Genomic DNA, 13,635 nt, shown 5'->3' with positions numbered 1-13,635 from the left:
TGTTGTAAAAATTTTATTATATTGTTTTTTTGCATTTTCAAGTGTTTTTCTTGTTATTAATTATGACTAAAATCACTGAGATACTTCCTAATATTAAATCCAACCATCCTGGAAACCTCCTGAATAACTTGAAAGTTCACCACACACTTATATTTTCTCAAGTCCAGATTAGATTCATCAGACACAAGTGCCAGCAGCTGCAGCTCCACCAAACTGGACACTTGCACCAACAAGTGGTTATTGAAGCCCACTTTGTCTTCCAAAATTGAATAAAATATAGCCAATAATCGGTCAAGGGTAAAAAGCTTTGGACCAATTTGCACATTCAGCTCCTCAGAAGCTTTGCTTTTATTTTTTACTTGCTTTAGAGTCTTCCTTTTCTTGCCATGAAACTTCATGAAGAGTCTTTTATCATCTTTAGGTGAATTGTAGCTAGCCAAAAAAGCTGCAATCAGCAAGAATTTTGCATAAAATGGCAGCTCGAAGCTTTGAGTTACTTTCTGCAGTGTTGTTTGGTTATTTGTGGACACTCTTAAATATAGATATTCAAGGTTCAATGAAAAAATTGGGGAAATGTGTCTCCATAGGGCCATAGAGTCTGACAATTGCAGTTCTTTTTTCTCAATAGGTTCACAGTAGGGGAGAAAAATTTTCCTGCTCATGTGCTGCAGCTCTCGTAAATCTCTGCAAACACCATAAAAAACTGACAAGAAAATACTCAAATAGTTTTTAAAAAACTCCATATCAAACTCTATGTTGTCAATTAAATCACACATATGCTCATAATCCAATGAAAGGACTTCTAACAATTCCTGCTTAGAATATTGAGGGAAAAACACTTTTATCGGCTCAATAACATTCAACTTATAATAAAACTTCTCAAAGGCAATTTCCGATACTAAAATGACGCACACAGGCGCCTCAGTCAGCTGCTGAAGCATGAGAAATCCTGTTAATAAATTATATTCCATATTCCGAAGCTCTTCTGCCTTATCCAACACTATCACCCATCTCTCTTGCTGACCCATTTCTTGAACATGACCAATAAACTCCATAAGGTTATCACACTTCACTTTGTTCTCCAACTTAGTCAACTGATTGAGAATGGTCTCAAAGAGAATCTTTGAGGTATAGCACTCTATTAAGTTGACAAGAGCATGTTTTATATGTAGGGTTTGTAATACTGATGTGACGATTGTGGATTTGCCTGTGGCAGGACTTCCGAAGAGGTAAAGGCTGACAGGAAAGGGGTCTTCTTTTGTGTCGAAGAAGTTAAGAAGTTGGGTGATCTGGGCCTCTCGGGCTGGGTAGCGGCCTCTGAGAAATTGGTTATTAGTTAAAGTAGAGGCCATGAGATTAAATGGAGAATTTGCTAATAACGAAAATGCTGGTAATGACAAATAAGAAAATAATAAATTAAATTAAAAATTTAAACTGAAAATTATTGGAAGCAACAAGTAAACCTGAACCAAACTTTTCCTTCTAGTGGAAAATTAAAATATTGACAGATATTTGAAATTGATTCAGTCCGGATCATGTTCTCTTTTTATCCGTTATTACCGATAAAACAAAGACAGAAAATATTTGTTAAATTAATGGAAGTTTCTCACCCAACCAGTCAGTTGATTTCGTGTTTAACCTCAATTTTCATTTGTAAACAAACAGATTGACGATGTATATATTCAAATAAATTAAATTTTTATTAAATTGCCATAATAAGCGATTAAAAGCAATTTCTATCATCAATAATTATCAATTCACTAAACTAAAAGCCACAATAACCTTCTCATTTCAAACCCAATAATGGTAAGTAGAAAACACAGTTTATTTCCTAATATATAACATTAAAACTATCCTTCTATTTAGTCAATAACTCTGCACACAGACCTAGGAAAAATCAAGATAGAGCTCTTTTGCGAGAGCTGCCCTAAAGCCTGCGAAAACTTTCTTGCTTTATGTGCCAGCGACTACTATAATGGGAGCATCTTTCATCGAAATATTAAAGGATTCATAGTGCAAACTGGGGATCCTACTGGGATTGGGAAAGGTGGCACGTCGATATGGGGACAGAAATTTGAGGATGAGTTTAAAGAACAATTAAAGGTTAATTTGTAGTAACAGTGCTGTCAAAGTTCTATAATCTATAGATACAAGAGCAATTGTAATGTTCTTTGTTAAAATTCATTTAGTTTAAATTTAAATTTTACCTTCAGCACGATGTCCGAGGTACAGTTTCCATGGCAAACAATGGTCCAAATACCAATGGAAGTCAATTCTTCATAACTTATGCTCCTCAGCCACATTTGGACCTGAAATATACAATTTTTGGAAGGTACTGACTTTAATCTTTGTTGTTAGATGTTAATTTGTGTCTTCCAGGGTAATAGATGGGTTTGAAACCTTGGATGAACTGGAAAAGCTACCCGTTAATCCTAAGAACTTCAAGCCATTGAATGACATCAAGATTAACAGTATTACCATTCATGCAAACCCTTTAGCAGGATAGTTTTTGTCTTTAAACGAGATAAATTGATTGTAAATTTTTCTATACAATTTTTTTTGTATTTGTCCTTTGTATTAAGCGTTATTAAATTCTATTAAAATAAATATTTTATTGCTATGTATTGAAGATGAGTAGAATTTTGTAATGCTGATGATGAGAAGTATATGTGGATAATTTATACTATGGTTTTGCTGTTTAAAACAAGCTGTTAACTATAAATCTTATGCTCAGGTTGTCTCAAAACACACATCCACACAGACATTTAATCCAGTGCCGAACTGACTAAAACCCTTAATTCTACTACAAATGTCAAAAACTACAACGCCAATTTTAGATCTAAAACAATGAAATTAGTCTATAAATGCCTTTCATCTTTATGGTAAATCCCAATCTAATATAACGAGCTTTATGTGATAGGGACGTGTTGTTGTTAAAATCATCCATTTTACATAGTTTATGGTCCAAGATGACTAAAAGCTTAAATCTATGAAAACATCTTTAATTAATTGATGTATCGATGACGAATTTCGGTAAGGACGTATCTTAAGCTAGTTTAATTGATCTAAACGGACATCATAATCCAGCAATTGGAAAGTCTTCGCAAACTGATAAGATAAAATGTTTATAAAAGAGGTGGCCCGTTGGAGGGATTACTTCAGAGTGTGGTGCTTCTCGAGGTACTCAACATGAAGGCAAGTACCGTTTTATAAAGATACTCAATACAAAAACATACCTGGAAGCATCTTCAAAGGTCTTAGCGCAATTCCGTCTTACAATTTGTGTTTTCTATTATTTCTTTTAACTTCTTCCAATTCGTTTATTTCTTTAAAATCTTCGGTTTATTTGTCCATTTTTGCCTTTTAGTGCAGGGTATTTTAAAGAAAATTGCCACCTCCTTCCATTTGATGAGACCTATTAGTGAAATAGACGGATTACACAAAGGAAGAAAAAAAATTTTTTTTTGCTGCATTGGTTTTTGGAGTGAATTCAGATTCACTCAGATCTATTAATTCATTAAAATAAGACTGAGATGTTGAATTCACTTTGATTTTTAAAACAAACCCTGCTATAAAAAATACTAATTATCACGTATTTACTCTCGAAATGTTTTATTTATAGTATATTGAAAGAAATGTTTATTTGCTTTTGAAAAATGTACAAAAAATTTTTTGAATAATTCGCTTAAAGTCTTTGATTCCTAAAAACATGATTATTTCATTTATATTTATAGTATTGGGTGTTGGTGTTATTACAAACAAATATGAATTCATTACGCAGTTGTGTTAATAATCTTGATCATTTTTGTTATATTTGTGGTAAATACTATCAAGAAAAACAGCGAAGAAATATCAATGATTTCGTAAAAGAAGCCTACTAAGCTTTGAGGAAAAAACTTGGACAACAGGACAAATATTAGGTGCCACATAAAGTTTGCAAAAGTTGTATGGAATCACTTCGTTATTGGAGTCAAGGAGGGCGAAATGGATTACCATTTAGCGTTCCGATGATATGGCATGAACCGAGAAACCACTTTGATAATTGATACTTTTGTGCCGTAAATGTAAAAGGTATGAACCGACATAAAAAGCGATTTTGGATTTATCCGAGCCAAACCACCAATGCTGCATGGGAAAGATTTACCTGTACCGGTATTCAATGGCTTATCAAACGTTGATTGCGATGATGTTGAAGTGTTAGATACTCAGAGTCGAAGTATCAGCGAAAGTGAATTTCAAGAGTAATCTCAACCTCAGGGTTTTTCTCAATATGAACTGAACGATTTGATTCGAGATTTAAATTTGTTGAAGGAACCAGCTGAGCTTCTTGCGTCAAGACTTAAAGAAAAACGTTGTCTTCAACCTGGTGTTTCCGTAACATCTTATCAGACTAAAGAGCAAGATACTCCCCCATACTTTACTGAAGAGAATAATATCGTTTGTGGTGAGAATATTCCAGGGCTTTTTGATTTAATGGGCCTTCAAGTTTATAGGACTGGCGACTCTTTATAGAAAGCTCAAAAAGAAATTTGATATATGTGTTACTGCATAATGGAAACAAATTAGCTTCTCGATCCCGATAGGTCATTCAACAAAACTTAAGGGGGAGTGCCAAAATATCAAACTAATTTTAGAGATTTCATGAAGATAGAAAATTTAGTGCGTTTAGCATTAGTGGCAAGTGTGTGTAGATTTAAAAATGATGAACTTTTTATTGGGTCACCAAGATGATTACACGAAATACCCGAGTTTTCTTTGTATGTGGGACAATCGTGGAAAAAATGAACATTGCAGTAGGAAAGTCTGGCCGTTCAGATTAAATATGACTGTGGGAAAAGATAATATCGTCCATGAACCATTAATAAGTCGAGAAAAAAGTCATTTTACCGCCACTTCATATTAAATTTGGGCTCATGAAACAGTTTGTAAAAACCTTGGATAAGAATGGTAATTGTTTCAAATACATTTGTCAAATATTTCTTGGCCTTAGCACGAAAAAATTGAAAGTGGGCATCTTTGATGGACCACAAATTTGTAGTCCTATAAAGAATGTTGATTTTACACATTACATGACTAAGGTTGAATCGGAAGCATGGACAAGCTTTGTATCAGTCGTCGAAAACTTTTTGGAGAATCACAAAGGTGCAGAATATTCCAAAATAGTCGACGAAATGCTTGCAAATTTTAAACAACTAGGAGCTAATATGAGTATAAAATTGCATTATTTGCATAGTCATTTGGATAAATTTCCTGACAATTTGGGTGACTACAGTGAAGAACAAGGGAAACGGTTCCACCAGGATATCAAAACAATGGAGAAAAGATATCATGACCGCTGAGATCGCCATATGATGGCAAACTACCGCTGGTCCTTACAAAGGGACTCTCCTGATCAAAAATACAATAGACAATCACATACAAAACGTTTTTCCTAACTAATTAATGTTTGTTAATCTTTGTTAATTCTAATTAATATTGCAATATTCAATTATTTATAATGTTTTCATTAACATTTTAAATCACATTTTCTGTTTAATTTAAATGGATTGTATTTATTTTGGAAATCAGAGTCAATTCAATGAATCTGTTTTTATCTTCGTATTCAGTAGACTTTAGCAACATAAAATTGATTCTCAAATTCCATGTCGCAAAATTCTTGTTTCCCTGTGTTATTAACTAAGTAAAATCCATTTATTCAGCATCTGAAGAATATTCTAAGCACTTCCCCGTCTCTTATACTTAATAAATCAATAAATGTCTTAAAACCAAACATTAATGAACAGCTTATAAACGAACAAGGGTAATTTAATTAATTAGACCCGCATATCTATTGTATTGGTATATAATTCCTCCTGTAAATTCTTATTATTAATTAAATTCTTAATTGAGTATTTAGAGAATTAAGCGGAATTTGATATTTTCATTATAAAAGGGCGAGCTATCTTGTCACTAAGATAAAGATTAAGTATTTATTGATGTTGTTTAAGTTTTGAATGAGAAAAAATACCATCACAATGAATTTAAAACTTAATACCTTTTATCGCAATAACTTGGGCAATTTAAATGACACTTTTTCTATTTCATAATATGAGCAATTGAAATCGTTTTGAGAATGATTCTGTGCAAGTGTATATAAAGCATTGAGTTAGTTAATTAATTAGTCTTGAAGTATTTAATGCGAAATAAAACTAAAAACATAGAGTCAGCTATCTGCAGACACAATATGTAAATGAGAAATTTCGTTAACCATCCTATCAGGAATCTTCTCGGTTGAGGCTCAACGTTGAATAACGATACGTGAATTATTTATTTAATTAATTCATATCTATTTGTTATTCCTCAGTCGCTACGTACATGCCTTTTTAAGTTTCATACCTATTTCTTGATGATTAAAAAAAAAATTAATTATAACTTTTAGGTGTTTATATTTCCACTACTGGTCTTGACCACCATCACAACAGCTTATAGGCTGCCAACTACGGTAGAACCCCTCAGCTATTTGGTCCATTTGAATCTCTCTGAAGCTGCTTTCACTGCAAATTCGGATAAATATGAAGGCTATGTGGCAATTACCTTAAGGGCTACTCAAGCCGGAGTTAATTCAGTTGAACTTCATGCTGCCCACGACTTCATCAACATCACTTCAGTATTCTGGAACAGCGAGCCAGTTACCAATATCGTTGTAGATGAGGCCACTGACATTGCCACTCTCACTCTTTCTACTGGGACTATCTCTCAGCTTAGTGCAATTTTCTATATTACTTTTACAAGCAAGTGAGTATAAATGGCTGGTTGCATAGGGTGTCTAGAAGATCGGGACTTTTTTAAGATTGAGCACTCAAGACATGTATGGTTTCTACAAAAGCAGCTACACTTTCAATGGAGTTACCAAATATTTAGCCACAACGCAGTTCCAGCCTACATTCGCTCGAAGGGCCTTTCCTTGCTTTGATGAGCCGGCCTTTAAGGCAATTTTTGAGATCTACATCACCTATCCCCAGAGCTTAAACGCTCTTTCCAATATGCCTGAAGAAATTCATAATACCAGCGACATTGTGGGAAATAATCCGTAAGACGACTTCGTTCATTATGTAGTGTTTAGGGTTTTTACTAAATGATGTTTAAAGGAACTTGATCACCACTTACTTCCCAGCAACCAAGTCGATGTCTACATACTTAGTGGCATTCATAGTTTCAGACTTCACTTGCTCTAGTGGGGAAAACATTGAACTTAATGTGGTGCCCTACAGGGTCTGTTCGTCCGAAGAATCCACAGCAATTCGGGACTTTGCCTTAGACGCTGGAGTGTCCATTATGAGAGTCCTCAATAACTTCACCGACTACAGGTGAGTCGATAATGCAGGATTTTCCAGTATTTTACCAAACGGCTTCAGCTACGGTTCCATGGGATTCCCGAAAATGGACCAAGTGGCTATTCCTGACTTCGCTGCTGGCGCCATGGAGAACTGGGGATTGGTCACCTACAGGGAGCAATATTTACTGTGGGACAGTGATGAATCGACCAACGGGGACAGGCAGAATGTAGCCACCATTATAGCCCATGAGTACGCTCACCAGTGGTTTGGCAATTTGGTTACCATGGCGTGGTGGTCGGAGACCTTTTTGAACGAGGGATTTGCCACTTATTTCGAGTTTTTTGCCACTCACGAGGTGATTATTGGACCGCCTAGAGGAAAATGTCTGAAGTGGTGGTTTTTAGGTTTATCCAGAATGGGAGCTGGACAAGCAGTACGTGGTGAGAGTGATTTTGCCAATGCTGGAAACTGACTCTCTGTTATCCGCGGAGGCCTTGCAACATCCAGCTGAGAGCGACGGGCAGGTGCTATCCAGGTTTTCCAGAGTATCCTATTACAAGGGTAAATTAACTGGAAAAATATTTCCCAATTCTCTGTTGTAATATTTAATGTTTAAGGGGGCGCTATCTTCAGAATGGTGGAGCACATCCTCGGAAGGGATGTATTCGTCGAAGGGCTGCGCTCCTATCTTTTACAATAGTAATAAATTTTGGGGCAAGAAACGGGGCACAGGCTAAAAAATCAAAAACTCAATTTTAGCGCTTTCCAAAACACCCTTCCGGAGGATCTGTGGTACGCCTTTGATGAGAAGTTGACCGATCGATCCAGGTTGCCTGCGGGCACCAACTTGAGTGAAATAATGGAGAATTGGGTGGTAAATCCTGGTTTCCCCATTCTGGAAGTCACCTCGGTCATATATTCAGCTATTGTTCGGCAGGATGTGAGTAAATGACCAAATTTTAAATCGATCAATCGTTGCTGTTCGTGCCCATTCCATTTCAGCTGCATGTGGCAATCGCCTTTTGGGTAATTTATACCAAACTATCAGGAATTTCTCATTTACAGGGTCGCTTTTTATTGAATGGGAACGACTCTGAATCTAGATGGTACGTCCCCATCACATGGGCTACCAATTTGAACCCCACTTTCAACGAAACAGCTCCACAGGACTGGCTCGAGCCTTTTGGCTTCGTGGAAATTCCTTTTGTTGTTAAGCAAAGTCAGCTGGTCACTTGGGTGGTCATTAATAATCACGTGACAGGTGTGCTAACAAGGGTCTGCATATAGTATAAATACCATAACTATACATGTTATTAAAGGTTACTACAGGGTGAACTACAATAACCTTTGGGAACCACTCATAGCCGCCCTTGAAGATACGAGATTCTCTGACATCCCTGAAGTAAACCGGGCTCAGTTCGTGGATGACGCCTTCCACTTGGCTAGAGCCCATAGAATCAACTACACAAGGGCTTTTCACATCATAGATTTTTTGAAAAACGATATTTCCCATCATTCATGGTTGCCCGCCATCAATGGCTTCAATTTCCTGCTCGTTAGAGTCGGGTACGATTCTAAATTGGGGAAGGCCATGTCGGTAAGCAGATGCGATAAATTCGGTAACAACAGGGGCTTATTAAAGATTATAGAATCATGTCTTGGAGTTGCTGGCCACGATTTACGACAGCGTTCCATGGACTAGTTTGAACCGATCCGATCATGCTTACACGTTGAAACAAGTTGATGTCTTAACGTTGGCTTGCAGGTTGGGATTGAGCAATTGCGTCAACTTTGCTCGAGAGGAATTTGAGGAATTCAGAATCTCAGGAATCAGGTACTGGAAATTTGAACATTAATTGATGTTTGTACTGATTGCGGTGTTAGGCCCCCTCAAAACTTGCGTGCTATAACATACTGTAACACCCTTCGTTACGGTAACGATACCGAGGATTGGCAGTATCTTTGGGAGTCCTATAGCACCACTGACATTGCCAGCGAGAAAGTGAGGATTTTGCAGTCTTTGGGCTGCATTGCTAATGGAGAAACTCTATGGAAGTAAGCCTCAATTTTTTAAATCTTTAAAATGGCTGCTCTGTTTTCTAGTTATTTGCAGCTATCTCTTGATGAGACCTCAGGCATAAGAGCTCAAGACGCTCTTCAAGTGTTTACCTCAGTGTATTCGGGTTCCAGTGTGGGGATCGACGTAGCTTTCCACTTTCTCCAAGAAAACCACCTCATTATCAACGATAGGTAAAAGCCTTTATATAACTCACCTTTAATTTACAAATTTAATGTTTTTTCGTTATGTTTTTTCTCAGATATCAAAGTTTAAACGCTCTCAGCAACATGATCAGCGGATTGGCTCAAAGATTCACAACGCAGGAACAACTTTCGGCTGTAAGTTCGGAACCATTTGAATATTTGTGTATATAATAAATGGCAACGCTGCTGCAGTCTTTTGTTCATCACACTGTTTTCTCCTGACGTCGCTTAATCCCTTATCAAAACATCATTGCCAGGTTTTAGTTTTTTATTTAATTTAGCTGAGTGAATTCATCGAAAGTGGGGAGCTCCACGAAGACTTCTACGCAGCAGCCAGTTCGGCCCTCGTGGCTGCAGAGGCCAATATTATATGGTTAAGTAAGCATCTGGAAGAACTCTATGCCTACTATAGAATCGACACCACCACGTCGGGTCAAATCACCCCTACAACCACCCCTACAACCACCCCTACAACCACCCCTACAACCACCCCTTCAACCGTCATCAACACTACTGTTTTACCAATCAGCACTGACGAGCCAGATGGTGCCGCCGCTCTCTCATTTTCTTTAGTGCTGTTGGTTCTTTCCTTATTGCTAGCTCTAAAGAAGACGTGATTGCGATGCATTATGCTCATTAATGACATTTTTTTCTTGGTGTAAATAGCTTAATTATGTAAGGATTTAGCAGCGATTAAATTTCAGAAAACTGCCGAAAATAATAATTATTATTGAATATTTCTAAAAGATATGGCAATTGTGCAGCTTCTGCCATACGGACATTTGAGTGGCACAAAGTATTGCTGGTTGCCGAATATTAGTGCGAAATTCACTTTAGCTCGGTCCGTATATCAATCGAGAATCTCCATGAAAAGAACATTCATAGCATTATTCTATGGTATATTTACCTCCACTAAACAATAATAAAATTTTGATGAGGTAGTTCTCACAGTGTATCGACTTCTTGTAGGCAGATTAAGAAGAGGAATGTTTGAATTATCTTCTAATAAATACATATACTTTTTTTAATGTTTAAATTACATTTTCAACGAAAAGGAGGAAACCCACTTCCGTATAATACAGACAGAGAGAGGAGGGGAGGTAGAGGATATGAGTGAGAGGGGGAGGGGGGTAGATGATATGAGTGAGAGGGGGAGGGGGGTAGATGATATGTGTGGGAGGGAGGGGGGTAGACATATTGTCTGTCTGACATAGTGTCAAAAAATCCATATATACTATATCGTTTTATAAAATAAGATTAGCTAGTAATCATAAACCTTCGGATTTGAATTCATATGTTCATACAACGACAAATCTAATTAAGAGTTTAACAGTATATTATCACATACTTTATGGTCGAAAACGACTGGAAGCTTAAAACTATGACAAAATCTTCAATTACTCTTCAATTTGAAATATATGCAATTGTCAAAGGTTTATATATCTTTTAATCACGATTAATCTTTGCAGCATAAAAAGGAGAAATTGGAAAATATAGTGTCTTGTACATTATATTTATATTGATGAATTTGTATTTAAATTTGTAGTCTTTAAACGCTATTTCTGCAGTGGTGCTTCTTTGGGAACCGATGTTACGCGTGAAAGTGAATATTGAGGAATTTAAGATATTTAGCTATATATTATATGTTCTCTTAGATCTGAAAATATGGTAAATTTCTCAAAAAAGCACTAATTGCACATGTTAAAATTGCTCTCGTCAATATCCAAAAACATGTTAAATAATATCAGTGATAGTAAGCATTTCTTCCACCATTTTATTAGAAATCTATTTAATAAGAGTGTTTTAAAGGGTGATTATTAAAAAAACATCTAAAGTGGGAGTTAAAATATTACTCCAATGTCTGGGATTGATGAAGTGTTTTATACTATTTCTTCCGAGAATTGGCATTCATCATTATTCAGAAACTTCATACATCGGCAAGGCAAAATTTAAGTCTCCATAGTACTAAGAAATTATAAAGCTCAAAAGCATCGAAGCCGAACTCACAGTGTGTAGACTAATACTTTTACCTTTGTTTGTTTTTTTCCTATTTGTTCAAGTTTTTTCAAAACACCTAATTAGCTTCTCACTAACAATCTCCAGTTACTCATATATACATTACTATCATTTGTCACCATCATCACAGCCTGCAAATTACCAATCACAGTGCAACTCATCAATTATTTGGTTCATTTGAATCATCCCGAAGTAGTTTTAATTGCAAATTCAGGTGAATTTGAAACCTATATGGCAATCACTTTAATGTCTACTCAAGTTGTAGTTAATTCGGTCAACTTCATGTCGCCAACAACAAATTCAAAAAATGGCAATGCGACTACCTTCTTTTGTCACATTCTAGCCTGCCTTTTACAGGGACGTGATGCTTATGAGAACTCCAAGCATGTTGCCAAATTTTTCATTTTAGCCTTAAGTGTGTAATTTTATTTCCTAGAGTCAAATTTCATATTTTCATTTAAAATACTTAAAACTCCATTTCTTTGGAGATCGAAGTTATATTTGTCTTACTTATAATCATTTCGTTTATATCCATTTAACCATAAAGATAATACGATAAATTGCTATCAGGTGAGATATTTTATTAGCTCAATATAGGTTGATTCTCTGCAAGTAATCCTATTGTTTGTAGATGGCCTAAAGGTATTCTGGGAATTCGTTTCAATTGGAAATGGATTCGTGTAATTTTGAGTCGTAGGAGAAATTTTATGCTACCCTTCCTTCTCTTCCTGCTAGTTATTTGCAGCTATCCCTTGATGAAAACTCAGGAATGGGAACTCAGAACATCCCGAAAGTCTTCGCTTCAATGTACATGGGTTCTAGGGTGGGGATCAAGGTTTTCGTCCGATTACAGTAGTAAAACAACATTATCAACGACAGGTCAAATGCCTCACCACACAACCCTTAGACAATGTTTCTCTCAAATATGAAAGCTTAAACGCCCTAAGCAACATGATGAATATTCTGGGGTATAAAGTTATCAGTGCAAAGAAATTTTTGGGTATAAGTTCTCATCACCCTAAATTAGGATTTCTGGGTAGATAACTAACACATTTAAAAATAAAATCCCAAGTACATTTTATTGCCGATTAGATTACGCAATTTGAATATATACCTAAATCCTTTAATGACACCGTAAATCAGTGGCGTCATTGAACATAATGAAGGCCCCAAAATATCATGTCAAGTTCCAAAGAAATGGCAACGCAGCGATTTTCTTTTGTTTCTTGACACTGTAGTTGTCAGATTTTGAATGGAAAAAAACTGTCTTGTCTTAGTTGAGAAATTTCATTAAAATTGGGAAGCGCATTTAATATTCCTATGCAGCCACCAGCTCGGCTCTTGTGGCCGCTGAAGCCAACATCATATGGATCAATGACCATTTGGATGAGCTGAATGATTACTACGGAATCGGTGCTGACGAGGATTAAACCTCCATTACGGATATCACTACAACCACGACAAGAACTGCAACTCCAGCTTCAACTATCTTAGTTTCCGTTATTTCCACCATAATCACAACTCTTATTCCAATCATTACTACCACCACCATCATAACTGAATTTTCTGATATCTTCGAAGAAGACTACACTACCACTCAACTTTCAACTACTCCAGATAGTGCTAATTTATTTCCTTCTTTTCGGTTAGGTTAGTGCATTTTGTCTTCCCCACTTCAAAGACAAATAATGGATAAGGCAATTTTTTTATATGTGAATTAACAATGTTAAATAAAGGAATATTTTTGTCAGAAGATGTTTTTATTGACCTGGCAACCCCGTCTCCTTCTTTTGTCTCAGTAATAAATAGCGTATGCATATAATATGAAGTCCCTTCTGTCAAACTTGTAGTAACTGCAATATTGCCAGACTGAATTTTCCATCGCATATCTTAGGGAAAAGTGAAATCTGCGGATAACAAAGATATTTCTCATTTCAAAGATATTTATGTCAATGGATATCTCATAAAGATGAATCAATACGTTAAAATCTCAGCTCTAATAATTAGCATAGTAATTAACTGGTCCAGATAGCGGAGGCAC

At 36.1% G+C, this 13,635-nt stretch overlaps 3 protein-coding genes across 3 annotated transcripts; 2 read left to right on the top strand and 1 right to left on the bottom strand.

Annotated features, from left to right (window-relative positions):
• Nucleotides 1-26: 26 nt before the first annotated feature.
• On the bottom strand, nucleotides 27-1,382 carry Orc5 (origin recognition complex subunit 5). The gene has a single exon (XM_066399454.1). The coding sequence runs from the start codon at nucleotides 1,350-1,352 to the stop codon at nucleotides 57-59; it is 1,296 nt and encodes a 431-aa protein (XP_066255551.1). The 5' UTR covers nucleotides 1,353-1,382; the 3' UTR covers nucleotides 27-56.
• A 265-nt stretch (nucleotides 1,383-1,647) lies between these two features.
• On the top strand, nucleotides 1,648-2,624 carry LOC136415075 (peptidyl-prolyl cis-trans isomerase-like 3). The gene is made up of 4 exons (XM_066399462.1): nucleotides 1,648-1,806; nucleotides 1,867-2,103; nucleotides 2,214-2,332; nucleotides 2,380-2,624. Exons 1-4 carry the CDS (start codon nucleotides 1,804-1,806, stop codon nucleotides 2,504-2,506), a joined length of 486 nt encoding a protein of 161 aa, XP_066255559.1. The 5' UTR covers nucleotides 1,648-1,803; the 3' UTR covers nucleotides 2,507-2,624.
• A 549-nt stretch (nucleotides 2,625-3,173) lies between these two features.
• LOC136415063 (aminopeptidase N-like) lies at nucleotides 3,174-10,675 on the top strand. The gene is made up of 15 exons (XM_066399436.1): nucleotides 3,174-3,195; nucleotides 6,419-6,774; nucleotides 6,830-7,069; nucleotides 7,128-7,346; nucleotides 7,395-7,671; nucleotides 7,721-7,877; nucleotides 7,934-8,015; nucleotides 8,076-8,256; nucleotides 8,382-8,577; nucleotides 8,636-8,913; nucleotides 8,966-9,150; nucleotides 9,201-9,371; nucleotides 9,420-9,566; nucleotides 9,635-9,713; nucleotides 9,860-10,675. The coding sequence occupies exons 1-15, from the start codon at nucleotides 3,190-3,192 to the stop codon at nucleotides 10,193-10,195; spliced, it is 2,910 nt and encodes a 969-aa protein (XP_066255533.1). The 5' UTR covers nucleotides 3,174-3,189; the 3' UTR covers nucleotides 10,196-10,675.
• Nucleotides 10,676-13,635: the final 2,960 nt, after the last annotated feature.

This window comes from Euwallacea similis, chromosome 19 (assembly GCF_039881205.1).
Source record: "Euwallacea similis isolate ESF13 chromosome 19, ESF131.1, whole genome shotgun sequence".
Lineage (NCBI taxonomy): Eukaryota > Metazoa > Arthropoda > Insecta > Coleoptera > Curculionidae > Euwallacea > Euwallacea similis.
The sequence above is the reverse complement of the archived record's forward strand: the minus strand, read 5'-3'. Positions and strand labels throughout refer to the sequence as shown.